Source organism: Callorhinus ursinus, unplaced genomic scaffold, assembly GCF_003265705.2.
Source record: "Callorhinus ursinus isolate GAN/ISIS: 27379988/994484 unplaced genomic scaffold, GSC_fseal_2.0 scaffold92, whole genome shotgun sequence".
Classification (NCBI taxonomy): domain Eukaryota; kingdom Metazoa; phylum Chordata; class Mammalia; order Carnivora; family Otariidae; genus Callorhinus; species Callorhinus ursinus.
Window position 1 is genome coordinate 1506689 of NW_027397154.1, and position 13460 is coordinate 1520148.

At 56.3% G+C, this 13460-nt stretch overlaps 3 protein-coding genes across 6 annotated transcripts; all 3 read right to left on the bottom strand.

Annotated features, from left to right (window-relative positions):
- Nucleotides 1-1237: 1237 nt before the first annotated feature.
- LENEP (lens epithelial protein) lies at nucleotides 1238-1761 on the bottom strand. Its single transcript, XM_025858823.2, has 2 exons — nucleotides 1513-1761; nucleotides 1238-1427 (listed from the first exon to the last, which is right to left on the bottom strand). The coding sequence occupies exon 1, from the start codon at nucleotides 1737-1739 to the stop codon at nucleotides 1548-1550; it is 192 nt and encodes a 63-aa protein (XP_025714608.1). The 5' UTR covers nucleotides 1740-1761; the 3' UTR covers nucleotides 1238-1427; nucleotides 1513-1547.
- Nucleotides 1762-2199: 438 nt separating this feature from the next.
- Nucleotides 2200-7541, bottom strand: FLAD1 (flavin adenine dinucleotide synthetase 1). Of its 3 annotated transcripts, none has more exons than XM_025858825.2 (8): nucleotides 7469-7541; nucleotides 6811-7004; nucleotides 4670-5414; nucleotides 4001-4148; nucleotides 3482-3580; nucleotides 3212-3401; nucleotides 2510-2583; nucleotides 2200-2417 (listed from the first exon to the last, which is right to left on the bottom strand). In XM_025858825.2, exons 2-8 carry the CDS (start codon nucleotides 6889-6891, stop codon nucleotides 2282-2284), a joined length of 1473 nt encoding a protein of 490 aa, XP_025714610.1. In that variant the 5' UTR covers nucleotides 6892-7004; nucleotides 7469-7541; the 3' UTR covers nucleotides 2200-2281. The 3 variants fall into 3 exon arrangements, 2 of the variants coding, with proteins under 2 accessions (XP_025714610.1, XP_073744683.1); XM_073888582.1 differs by lacking the exon at nucleotides 7469-7541 and adding an exon at nucleotides 7227-7326; XR_003205568.2 differs by having other exon boundaries at nucleotides 2343-2417; nucleotides 2510-2722; nucleotides 7469-7533.
- Nucleotides 7542-10168: 2627 nt separating this feature from the next.
- CKS1B (CDC28 protein kinase regulatory subunit 1B) lies at nucleotides 10169-13301 on the bottom strand. 2 transcript variants are annotated; one of them, XM_025858827.2, is made up of 3 exons: nucleotides 13147-13301; nucleotides 11259-11386; nucleotides 10169-10504 (listed from the first exon to the last, which is right to left on the bottom strand). In XM_025858827.2, exons 1-3 carry the CDS (start codon nucleotides 13203-13205, stop codon nucleotides 10437-10439), a joined length of 255 nt encoding a protein of 84 aa, XP_025714612.1. In that variant the 5' UTR covers nucleotides 13206-13301; the 3' UTR covers nucleotides 10169-10436. The 2 variants fall into 2 exon arrangements, with proteins under 2 accessions (XP_025714612.1, XP_025714613.1); XM_025858828.2 differs by having other exon boundaries at nucleotides 10169-10667.
- Between the last annotated feature and the right edge of the window lie 159 nt (nucleotides 13302-13460).

Consider the following 13460-nt stretch of genomic DNA (forward strand, 5'->3'; position numbering starts at 1 on the left):
ACCTAATAACATCTCCACACGTATTTTTTTGCTTATGTTCTTTTTCCTGTGTCTGCCCACGAGACAGGGGCCTTTTGTGATCCCGGCTGTGTTCAAGCACCCGGGCCCGCGTACAGCGGGTGCTCAATGACATTTGCTGAATGAATGAACACTCGTAGACGCAGAATGTGCACAGACTATCTCTGGAATGCTCTTCAAGGGACTGGTGAAGCTGACGAACTGCCGGCAAGACAACTGGGGGCGGATGGGGCGGGGGGAGTCACTTCTCACCAGCACAACTCCCTGCTCTAGGTCTTTGTTACCTTTATAAAGAGAGATACAACATGCCCAGAGAAAAAGGACTTAACTCAGAAGAAGTTGGGGGGAAAGCTGGTCCCTGGGAGCGAGGAGAGAGTCCCAGGAGAGGAGGGAGGGGCCGGGGCACGCTGGCTCTGAGGTTGTGGGGGGCTGTGAGTGGGCGTGCCACTCAGCGTGAGCAAGGTGCTGTAAATGGTGGATTTACCTACCCCTGGGTGGAGGGGTGGACGTCAGGGAAAGCAGGTGGGTGGCCACCAAGGGGAAGTGGAGTGAGCGTGGCTCCTTCTGGCTGTTAGCGCCTGTGCCCTGTGGTAAGCCTGAGGCACCTGGGTGGCCACACAGGTGCCTTTGCTCTTGCAGCCTCCTGTGTGAGCTGGAGGGGCAGGGCCCAACGTCTTCTTTGAGCTGCGGACCAGCATCGGCCCAGTGCTCTTCCCAAGACCCTCAGAGGTGGGGAGCTGGCCAGACCAGCTCTTCTATTTGGGTTCCCGGCCTAAGGCACAGAGCCTCCCAGAAGAAGACCCCACCCAAGCTGGACCCCTCCCTATCCACCAGTTGGGAGGAACCTGGCCTTTCCACCCTCCACCCTCCCTGCCCAGGCCTCAGTGAATCAGAAAACCTGGTTTTCAGTCTGTTCTGTCCAGGACAACCTTCTTCCCTCCCTGGTCTGTACCCTGGCTCCAAGACCCTTCCAGTACTGAGTTTTTCCAATTCCCTTTCAGACATTTAGAACTTTAGGCCTTGAGGCCTATTTATTTTATATATGCATATACATAATCTGTACACACACACACACGTAGTTCAGTGATTCTCAAGCAGAGATGTTAGGGCGCAGCCCATTCCTGGCACTACCAGAGTATGGAGAAATCGACCATCTGGGCTGGCGGGCTCACTGTGCCAGGCTTGGAAGAATGTTAGCTCCTGCAGTTTCCTGGGGCCCTGGCCAGCAGGCCGGGCTCCTGGGCCCCGGGGGTCCCCCAGAGGTGGGGGCTGGGAACGGACACCCAGAGAGGCAGGCCTGGCAGACGGCACATACCGGAAGCAGGAGCCGCACTTCCCACAGTGTCTGTGGCCCATCCTTGGCGGAGCATCACGGGCCCCAGGGGTCTTGATGGGGGCTGGGCTGGGCGCTAGAGCAGAGAATGGGAGGTTGAGAGGCGGGCTCTGGCACAGAGGTGCAGCCACGCTCCCTGTTGCCCGACCCCCCCCACCCACCTGAGCCGAGCCGGGCGCGGTGCCCTTCCCGGCCATTAATCCAGCAGCTCCTTGATGCACCAGCAGCACAGGAGGATGTAGGCCACTTCCTTCAGAGTCTGCTGCAGGCCCTCCCATCCTGTGCCCATCTTCGTGACAGGCACCCAGGGCCCAGGGTCTCGCAGGGCCCTTCGGAAGGAGAACGGCAGGGCCTGGGCTAGGGGCTGCATCCACGTCCGGGGCTGCATGTGGGCTGCAGGAGCCGCCTCCAGTGCCTTGTATCAGCAGCGTCCCCACCCCCTCAGACCTCATGACTCTGGGGACAAAGGCCCCCCAGGGCTAGCACGGGGAAGGTTCTGGGCCCAAGAACGGGCTGAGTCAGCCTCTATGGACAGGGATGGAGGCTGGGGTTAGGAGGGGGAGGGCCTGGTCACTCCGTCCTCTATGCTCTGCAGCCAGGCCTGCTCAGCTTCCTGCCTGGGTCTCAAGACCCCGGGGGCCCGGTCTGTCTTGCTCCTTCCCCTGGTGCTTGGCCCAAGCCCCGGCCCCTGCCCCGTGAGGCTGGCCTTCAGAACCGTCGGTGTGAGCTCCTGTCCAGTCTGTTCGGCACACCCGCCACCCTGGCCCCTTAGAGGGAGCTCCGCCAGCCCCGAGCCCACGTCTGCTTCTCCCATCCCCTGGAGCAGGAAGACACAGCCAGGGCAGAGGCACACGAGAGGCACACTTTATTGACAGGCGGCACCCCAGGACCACCTCCTTCCCCACCCCTGCAGTGGGCAGGACTGCGGGCTCATGTGCGGGAGTTGCGCTCCTCGTCTTCGTTCTCCAGCAGGTAGGCTGGATGGTAGGCGGGCTGTCCTCCTGGGCTCAGGTACTTCAGGGCGGGGTTCCGCACCGTGTTCTCCCGGCCCCCCAGCGAGGTGTAGCTGGAGCCGGGAGAAGGGAGGCAAGTGTGGGGGGTGGCTCTCCGTCCCCCGCACCTCCATGTCTCCCCCACAACGTCTCCCAGCACCCTTACCCTCGGTCGTACAGAACACAGTATGGGACAAACAGCTGGCGCAGGAAGTCCCAGATGTCTCTGTAGGTCCAGTCCTGGGAGGTCAGAGCGGAGTCACAAAGTCCCCCTCTTCCTCACTCACCCCTTGCCACCTGGGAAGGGGCCCACTTGGGCTCTTCTGCTTCTTGGCCCCTGAGGAAGGCTCCTATCTGATTCTCTGGTGCAGCTTGCTCTCTGCAGGCCACGCAAGGTGAAGGAGAAAGCCTTCATCCTGGCCCCCCGCCCCCAACCCCCCATGGCGTGGGTCTGCGGGAGCAGACCATGAAAATGGGCTCTCGGGGCGCCTGACATGGGGACACCTGGGACGTGCCTGGTGCAAGTCAAGAACTGAATGTTGAATTTTCACATGCCACAGAATTCATCCTTTTAAAGCCTACCATTTGCTGGTTTTCAGTAATTCCTTATTTCATTTTAGTAAGCTGCGCTTTGAGTATAATTAGGTGGCTACTGGCCACCATACTGGGCAGCACAGGCCTAGCGGGAGAAAGCACAAGCTTGCCCTTGGTGTTCGATAAATAACGCTCAGAAGGCTGAATGACCCAACGGCACAGCCTTCCTCGGATGATGGGGCTCTTCATCTGAGCCCCAGGCTGGGATGGGGAACCGGGTGCACAATGGGCAGGGACTGGGAGACGGGAGGCCCCACAGCCTCTACCCCGTTACCAGCAGCGGGTTGATGCGCATGAAGGAAGGCCAGCTGGGGTCAGTGGGGCTGAAGGGGCAGAGGCTGCAGGAGTAGGGGTCTGTGCGGCGGGTGCCCATCAGGACAGCCTCCAACTGGGGGTGCCGCGTCTGCAGCTCACTCAGGGCCTGCTTCATGTCACCCTCAGCCTCCAGGACCTGCAGATTGTACCTGAGGAAGGGAGAGTGCTGCACTCAGAAGTGGGCACTGCTGAGCTCCCCCGGGAGCCCCAGCCTCCATGCCCCTAGTACCTCTTGATGGTGTCCTGTAGAAACTGCTCCAGCTCGGGGAAGGGGGAGATGCTGCGGACATACAGGACCTGGAGGGGCTCCTGAGCGTCAGGGCGCGTCCTGGGGGGGGGCACGGGCGTGCCAGGTGGGCAGGGAGATACTCTCAGAGAGCTCGCACTGTCCTCTTCGGCTCCCGGGTGGACCAGCTCCCATCCACAAGAACCCACTTCCTCTGGGAAGCCCTTCTGATCTCTCACTTCTCAGACCGGGAGCACACAGCCCCATTTCAGGTATGCAAATGTCACCTCCCAACAGGACTGCGACCTCCCTGTGGCCCAGTCAGGGAGGTTGGCCTTCATGGCCTTCACGACCCAGGGCCACACCCAAGTCAGATGCTCAAGAACAGAACTGGAGGTCACCAAGGCCACCTCCCTCCCAGACCCCACCCGGCCGCCCCTTCCCTCCCTGCTTCCTAGCGGGGGGAGCTGGACAGCAGGGCAGACAGGACCTCTGAGGTCTCGCCCCCAGGGGTTGGCTCACCTCTGCACGGCCGCGTGGAAGAGGTGCAGGAGTGCCGTGCAGTCCTTGCCTCCATTGAAGCCCACGCAGAGGCGGGCGAGGTCGTATCGGGCCAGGGCAGTCTCAATGGTCTGCAGGGCGCCTGCCACCTTCTCCCCCAGAGAAGACCCTGCAAGCGGACGGACAAGAAGCCAACAGATAGAGGCACGTGGCCGTCAGAGGGCAGTGGGGGCCATGCCGCCCTTAACATCTCCATGGCTTCCCAGTGTGGGCCAGGTACTGTCCAGACTCCCTCATGCCCTCAGAGTGTGCCCCTGCCGGCCATTCAGCCCCACCTCAGTGTCTTCTCTCTGGGGGCCCTGGTTTCCTTCTGTTACCCGGATCACACTGTTTGCTCTTGCCCAGCTCCCAGGCTGACCTCCCTGCTGTGGAGGCCCCTCGCCACCGACATCTCATGCCCGGGGGCCTTTCTGGTCACGCTACTGGCCCAGAAGGGCACGGTGTTTGACTGTCCTGTCGAGCCACACCCCCCTGGCCAGCACAGTGCTGTGGACAGCACGCACGCGGCCTACGTTTACTGCAGCCATCTTCTACCTGCTCCTGGATTTTCAGGAAGCCGCCAACAGCCCCTGCGTTCCTGAGGCCTAGGGAGCCACCCCGGCATGCAACCCTCCCCGTGGAGGCCCCTACCTGATCCCGCGAGTTTGTACACGGCCTCACTGGCCTGCTGCACGGCGTCGGGCATGTAGGGGACCAACGACCCCGGGGGCAGACGGGCGGTCAGGTAGGCCAGGCCTTCCTCCAGGGGCCCTTCGTCCTCTGAGTCCAGCGTCAGCTTCACCTGATAGTAGTTGCTGCCCCAGTCAGGATAGGAACCCAGGCCGAGCCTGCGCCCAAAGTGGGCCTGAGCCTCGGCAAGGATGGGGGCAATAGAGGCCTCATCGGCCGCCACATAGAGCTCCCGCAGGTGAAACTGCACAGCTGTGTTTTGGAACAGCCCCTTCAGCCCCTCCAGCACCCGCCGCAGCAGCTCTGGAATGCCTGGGAAGAGGTAGACATTTCGGACGGAGACCAGCGGCAATTTGAAGGGCTGGCCGGTGCGAGGATCAGTGCCGTAATGGAGGCGGGCGGAGGAGGGCACGAGAGACAGCTTCTCCCAGCCCTTCCCTCCTAGGGCTTTGACGGCGGCTTCCAGCTCAGGGTGTGGCTTGAGCTCGTCCCCAAAGGCCTGGGCTACTGCCTCGAAGGTCACATCGTCATGAGTGGGGCCGATGCCCCCTGCTGTGAGGACGTGGGTGAAGCGGCTGGAGAAAGAAGTGACCTCAGCCGCAATGGTGGCGACCTCATCGGGGACAACAGAGACTCGGCACACCTGGACCCCCAGGGAGCGCAGTGTCCGGCACAGAAAGTAGGTGTTGGTGTCCTGAGTGTGTCCCTGGGAGATGAGATGGGGACGGTGTCAATGCCGTGGGGATGAAGGGCAAAGGGGAAGGGGTGACAGCCGCATCTGCCTGATGCTGGGGCACCATGTTCTTGGGGGACGCTGCCTTGGTCCACCCCCCACCAAAAAGCCTGGACTGGGCACAGGAGTGAGAAAATCCACGTGAGTGGTCAGGGAGAGCGTGATCCACCTGGGGCCTCCCTCTGCACTTTGACCTTGACCTCATCTACACTTATGGATTCCGTGGTCAATTCCTCACCAACCCTGACAGCTCAGTTCCCTGGCTCCATGTACTTACTAGGCATCTCCACCATATTCCTGGCAGCTGTCCCTTTGCTCAGTGGCATCCCCAGACACTGTCCACAGCCAGTCGGGCCCTTCTGCTGTCACCTCTACTGAAATGTCTCCCCACCTGCTCTCTTCTCTGTGTTCCTACTGCCACCACGCAAGTCCTTGGCACCTTTTATCTGGACAGTGGCGACAGCGCCCTGGCCAGGATCCCAGCCTCCAGTCGCAGCCCTCCGCCCTGGGCCTCCTGACTAAACTTTCTAATGTGCTACTGTGATTGCACCACTCTTGGGCTCAAAAGCCATGTGTTGTTTCCAAACGTATACAGAATAAAGTTCAAATTCCTTTGCAGAATTTTTGAGGCTGTCTCTGGTGTGTCTCCAATGTTCCTTCCCAGCCCCATCTCCTTCTACTTCTCTACAGGGGGCTTAGTGGGTAAGGGTTACTCTGGAGGAAGAGAGAATCGGGTTGGAATCCCAGCTCTACCACTCCTGAGCTCTGTAACCTTGGTCAAGCTTCTCAGTCTCATAATCTATTAACTGAGATTTATAATAAAAGTATCAAACCTCGTGGGAATGTTCTAAGGATTAGTAAGTATATGTGATATGATCAGCACACTGCCAGGCCCCAGGAAGCACTCAAAAAACAGGGGTCAATATTGCTATTACAAACCTGATGCCTACCAGGACCTCTCCTAAGACTTCCCTGATTGTTCAGAAGGGATTTCTTCCATCTAGTACTTTCCTTCTATTTTGCTTACTCACTCTGCTGAATGCCTTGGGTCGTTTTCCCAACAGGCTGCTCTGCTAGAACTCTTTGTGTATAGCACATGCACCCATACCGATGGACTCCCTGTCATTTCTGTAAAGCTCCTCCTACCCCTATACAAGGCTTGGCAAATTGTAGCAACTTTGCTACAAGTTTTCAACAGAGTAACTGAAAGAACAAAGGGTCACTTTCCCTCTAATAGGTTGGACTCACTCGAGGACCCTACTGCAGCAACCGGGCTCCCACCCTGGCTGCCTCCCCTCAACAGAATGTGCAGCAGGCTCTTAAGGGCAGGAGAATGCCGCACCCTCCCCCTCTTCTGTCCCAGACACACCTTGAGGATCTCATCTCCAACAATGATGATGCCCGCCGTCACGCTGCGCCCTGAGGGAGGTTCAAAGGCCCTAGATGCCATGGTCCTGCCTTCTCTGCCCCTCGGCAAGGCCCTCCAGAAGCCACCCAGGGCCCCAAATAGGGGTCGAAAGCACGGGAGTCGCGCCAGGTCTACAGGGCACTGGGGGCCATAGCCTGAAAACAGGGGGGTCTGGGGTCAAGGGAACCTGGAGGAGCCAGAGAGGACAATGGGGGAGAGCAGGAGTGCACGTTCTTCCTTAGAGGAAGACCTCGCCAGGCCCTTGACAAGAGACCCCTTTATTTCTGCCTCTAAGAAACCCCAGCCCTGGCCTCTTCACATGTCTTCTAAGCTTGGCTCTAGTCTCCTTAAAATGTCCTGCTCTCCCGAGCACCTACCCCTTTGAATATGTCTTCTGTGCGCCGAGCTCGGCCCTCTGCACCTTTAAATACCTCCTCTCTTCGGGGCACCTGTTCCTTTTAAGTGTCTCGACCCCTTTTAAACGACCGCCCCCCCCCCCCCCCCGCTCCGGCACGGACCGGAGCTCAGGCGCCTCTCCTGCAGGCGCCGGCACCCTTCCTGGCCTGGAGTCCCGTCCCCCCGCCACGCTGCAGCCCGCCCAGCTCTTCCAGGTCCCCACCTGCCTCTCCGGCCCTTCCCCGGCTCGTGCCCTCTGCTCCCGCACGTCCCGGGCGGCGTCCGCACGCAGAGTCCCGCCCTACACCCGCACCTCCTCACAGCAGTTGGTCACCTCGGTTGTCGCTCAAAGGATCTCCAAGGGCCCATTGGTGCAGTCGGCTGTCGCTCGCCTGCCTTAGCCAGGGGGCGGGAGGAGCGCCGGGTTGTCATTGGCGACAAGCACGTGGTCACCCCCACCCGGAACTGCGGGGGCGGGGCGCGGGCGGGGGGCGGGCCCCGCGGGCCTGGGGCGCGGAAGGGGCGGTGGTGGGCGGTGCTCCAAGGGCTTTGGGGTGCGCTCTCTGCGGCTGCAAGTAAAGAGAGGCGTGACTCTCACTTCTGTTTTCAAATTCTTGTGTGCACGTGCTGTCGGGCACTAACCCTAATTCTAGGCGCAGGGGCTGCTGCCAGAGGGATTTTATACCGTAGCGCACGCAAGTTGTAGGAACACCAAGTGTCAGCATTGCCTGAAGTAGGCAGATCTTGGAGGTAAGCTTTCGTTCACCTGTTATATACGATAAAGCTATATACTTAACCCCGTTGACTAGAAAAAGCCTTGCCCCCCCTTGCTCCAGGATAGTGCTCAGTTTGAACATCACCTTTGCCCAATTATTGGTCTTACGGGTACAAGTGAGGGCAGCCGACTAGGACGGGCCGTGTGTCCACCTCGGATTCTCACATCATCCTAGCTTATTCTCATTTCAGTTGCCTTCGGTCTAAAAGTGCTTCTTAAATTTAAATGTTTAATCTGGGACCTTTTTCAAAATTTATTTTTAAGTAATCTCTATGCCCAAGGTGCTGCTTGAACTGACCACCCAGAGTCCCATGCTGTACCGACTGAGCAAGCCAGGTGCCCCCATTTGGGGCCTTCCTAATAGGCTGATTAAATCTCCCTCATTCAGGAGGTTTGGGGTGGGAGCCTGAGATCTGCATTTAACAAGCTCTCTTGTCATGCTGATGCTCCTGGTCTCTAGACTATGTTTTCTGTAGTAAACCTCTAAAAATTCATTCATCACTTGGAGAACAGCTGAACCACACCCACCCTCATTTTACTCTCCTAAAGCCCAAGATAGATGATGCCCATTTCACAGATGGGCAACAGGCTAAGAAAAGTTGAGATGCCACACAGCAACCACAAAACGCTCAAGTGAAAGGAAGAGCCAGGCTTCTAGACTGTTCTTTCTCAAGTAATAAGCCCTGTGTGTGTGGTTTTTTTCAACAATCCCAAGATCAAGAGTTGCATGCTCTATGGACTGAGCCAGCCGGGCGCCCCTAAAAAAAAATTTTTTTTAAAGATTTTATGAGAGAGAGAGAGAGAGAGCATAAGAAGGGCGAGTGGCAGGCAGAGGGAGAAGCAGGCTCCCCGCTAAGAAGGGAGCCTGATGTAGGGCTTGATCCCAGGACCTGGGATGACCACTGGAGCCGAGGCAGACGCCCAACTGACCCACCCAGGCACCCCTTCTAAAACATTTTTTTAAATCTTTATTTTAAAGCTTTTATTTATTTGACAGAGAGAGAGCATGAACAGGGGAAGGGGCAGGCAGAGGGAGAAGCAGACTTCCCGCTGAGCAGGGAGCCCCACTTGGGGCTCGATCCCAGGACCCTGGGATCATGACCTGAGAAGGCAGACGCTTAACTGACTGAGCCACCCAGGTGCTATTATTTTTCTTAAAGATTTAATATTTGACCACCCCTCCCACAAAAACGCTCTGGTCCAATTCTTTATCAGTGGGTTCTCAAGCTTGAGTGGTCACCAGAATCACCTGGAGAGCTTGTTAAAACAATTGCTAGGCCCAACCCTCAGAGTTCCTGATTCAGTAGGTCTAGAGTCGAGTCCAATAATTTGCATTTCTAACAAGGTCCCAGTGATGGCGATGCTGCTGGATCAGGCACTACCACTGAACTACCACCATAAGAAGAAATGGATGGAAGACAGGGAGAAGCTTCATTTCCTTTATTTAGCACTACTGTTATTATCTCCACCCAACATGGGGCTGGAACTCTGCAACCCGGAGATCAAGAGTCTGCCCGCTCCACCAATTGAGCCAGCCAGGGACACCCTGGAGAGATGTTTTCTTGAACAACTACAGCTTACACCTGTTTTCTCGAAGGTTAATACTCCAACTACCCGCATAAAAATGCTTGAAATTCCCACATCCAGGCCACACCCCAGACCAATTAAGGCAATATCGCTAAGGAATGACTTAGGCATCAGTACCAGCCACTAAAAACAGCACACATTGTCGCGTCCCCCCTAAGGTAACAGGCCACAGGTGCGCCAGAGCCTCAGGCTGGGCAGGAAGTGGGGCGCAGGAGCAGCCTCTGGCCGACGGCCTCCCCCCTTTACCCTCCTGTGCCCTTCAAATACCGGGACTGCGTGAAAGGCAGCACCCCTGACTGTAGGAAATGGTTAATTTGTTTTGATGAGATGTCGTCTCTACATAACCTCTACCTCAGGCTAACAAGAGCAACATATATTTCAGAAGTTTGACAGAAATCTGCTTTAAGTAGATTAAAAACCAGTTACCTGAATGTTGAAATAAACCTCATTATCAGCAAAGAGCTGAACTTCATTATCTAACCAAAGGGAATATAATCAGAAACATGATACTGAGTGTAATGCTCACCCTGAGAGGGGAAAAAAACCTTTACAATTAAAGAATTAGATTATAAAAACTTCCTCTTTAATCAAGGCTTTTTAACATGGAACAGATTTCTTGAATAAAATGAAAAGTTTCCAATACATTGAAACAAACCACCATACATACAACACCTGGCAGGAAACAAAACAGCAAGTTTACACAATCCCTGTAACAGCCATGGCCTTATTCTCAGATGCTTCCTCCATCTACCAAGAGTGTTCTGCTGGGTACAGAGATCAGCATGGTTTCTGGGGTGACACTCAGCTGAGGCTGCAGCCCGAAGAGCGCTCATCTGGCTGGGCCATGGTGCTGTTGGCTCTGCTCGAGCAGCACATTCAAACAGTGTACTGAACATCCTTTAAATATCAAAGTGAGAAATAAGAAGGCAACATAATGATGTTATCAGGAAGATGTTAGCAAGCAAGGACAGCTGTGTAAAGCTCGAGGCTGGAAGTGGCGGCCAGCTTCATTTCTTCGGCTTCTTGGGCAGTGGCCGTCGGAACAACAAGATGTGAGGTTCTGAAAGAGTGAGTGAAATCGAAGAGACACGCTCGCACTGGTCTCTGCACTTCCCAGATATCACCCACTCAGATCTTTATGACTAAATTAAGAGTTAAGCATATGGCCTTAGAAGCAGACCCACAAGCTGGGCCTGTCTGCCAAGCCGAGAACTGTTAGCGTCAGTTCCCTTGCTATGTTTGCACAGCCCCGGGGGGCCTTTATTAGTTTTGCCTGGCAGCTTGGGGTCTGGTGTCTTATCAAGAAATACACTTTCCTTGGCTTATTTGGAAGACATCCAAGAATTCGCTTTCTGATGGAGAATGATGCAGGGGCCACAACCTCTACCAGGGTATATGTGGCCTTAAGAAAAAAAAGGGTACATTCAGACTGAACTAGAGATTAAAGGAGGTTTTTCAGGGACAGGTTGTCTCTGAACTTCCCAGATACTTTCCTTTTATTTTTGGTCACTCCAGTTTTTCTAAATGGCTGGTAAGGAACCAATAAAGCACCCTTACCATCCCCCCATTTCTCTGGGTTATACGATCTCATCACTCTGTCTTTCCCTCAGTGAAGGAGCCCTCCATGGTTGCTTTCAGACATCGCACCAACCTGGTTCATGGATCATGTAATGGACCCATCCCTGACTCTGCTGAACACCAAGATTTCTCCATTCCGATTCAGACATCAGATGGGTTTTAGGGACCAGCTTGGCGATGTCCTTGGGCAACATGACATGCCTGTAAGAGAAACATGGAAAGATGGGGAGAATTCACATCAGTACAGGGTGCAGTCTGAAGAGCTTGCATACAAAGCTGAGAGGAAAGAAAAGAAAAAAATCGGTTTCTGATGGTAGGGAATTTATATAATCTTATTGTGGGGTAGAGGCAGCTAGAAATAAAGGCCAGTTATGTAAATCCTCACCAAAGTATGTTAAAAAGCACACATTAATGACTAATGACTAACTCAAGTGAACGAGCACCTGTTTTCCTGCCTTCCTGGAGCTCAGTCTGCTGATTACTCTAGCAGGCTATAAGGGCAGCCCCATAGCACACACAGTGTTAATAATTAAAAGTAATTTCGGAAAGGATTGGTTTTGCGAAGAAAGGCCTCTTATGGAGCGCTGTGTGGGAGAGCCGTCACAAAGGATGAAATGGAAATGTCTCACCCTCCAAAATCTACCCTCGCTCTCATCTTCCTAACTTTGAAGAGAGTTGCCATGAGCAACTTTTTGGGAAACCCCATGTTCTCCTAACCAAGGATGTCTCCTTTCATGGTAAAAAATTATTACTCTGACATGAATTGGGCTAATCCAGATAGACTCCATCGTGCTCAGTGAAAATATACTAGACGCTCTCTGTACTAGTAGCGGAGACTCTTTGCAAAGGCATAATTCTAGTCTAAATACGTGAAGATGGCTTACATTCAATGGACAAGCCCCCGGCACAGGGACGGCCTTCGATACCCAATCAGATCAGACACACAAACCCTCACAACAACGGCAACCAGAACCGCACCGCCGCGACTTACAGCTCCCTAACCCTGCGAAGGGCGGTCCCTAACCCTGCGAAGGGCGGTCCCTAACCCTGCGAAGGGCGGTAAGCACAGAGCCTAGTCAGCGGAGTTCGGACGTGGGAAAGCAAGCTAGCCGGCCCACCGTCCCGTGCGGGTCAGCACACACCGAGTCCCCGGAGCCCCGCACTCGGCTGGAAAAGGAACACAAGCCTGGCAAGTTTCCAGTCTACGTTCTTCGAGGTGGAAGACAAGACACCCACTAGGCAGTCGGTGTGAGCGTCACACCGACTGCCTGGAACGCCGCCTCGGGCAGAATCCGCGCTCCCCCCGATTTTCCGGCCTAGAATCGCGGCGCCGCATCCGTCAGACGCAAGCCCGCGGCGAGCGGTACGCCCCACACCGGTCCCTGACCCCAGCACAGCCCCAGCGCCTCCTCCCGAAGCCCGGCAGGCTCGGCTCCGACTCTCGGTCGGGGGAGGCAGGGGCCGTGGGCTGTGCTCGCGCTGCGCCGCAACCCCTGAGCCCGCGGCGCCCCGGCGCGCGGTCAGACAGCACAGGGGCAGGCAGCAGGCCCCCGCCGTGTCTCCTCCAAGCCCTCCCCGCAACAAGCCCGCACGCCCACGCCCCCTTTCCAGGAATCCTGCAGCGCCGCCGCGGCCACCTCTTCCCAGCAGGCTCCACAAGGCAAAGTTCCACGTGCCGGGGGAAGCTCAAAGAGCGCTTCAGGACCCCGTCTTGGCGGGGAGGGGCTCAGCCTCCAGCTCCAGCCACGCCCCCTCCGCCCGCCGCCCCGCTCAGCGCCGACTCGGAGTTCGCCGGGTCCGCGCGCCCCCGCGCCGCCAGGCCCTCGCGCATGCGCCCTGCGCTCTCCGCGGTCGTCCCCGTCCGCGTCCTGTGAGTCTCTCGCGCTTGCGTCGGTCCTGTCCATTCAGCCCTCACTTGTCAAAGTTCACGACCTCGTTATGGCCCCCGCGCCGGCACTAACCGGTACTCGAACTCCTCGTCGTCATATTTGTCCGAGTAGTAAATCTGTTTATGCGACATGATCGCTCAGTCTGAGGACCGTCAGGCCCGCGCCGCCAACCTCCAAACAACTCCCAGCAGCACGCGCTCCCACCCACTTTGGCCTCGCTTTCAAACACGCCGCCCGCGCTCCCTATTGGTCCCCTTGATTTAAGGCGGGACAACTCCACCTTCAAGCCTCGGATTGGCTTAGATTTTCTTCTCCTCGAGTCCTTATTGGAGTATACTTCTTACGTTCGTCAAGGACTAGCGTACGTAAAAAAATACGCCTCTAAT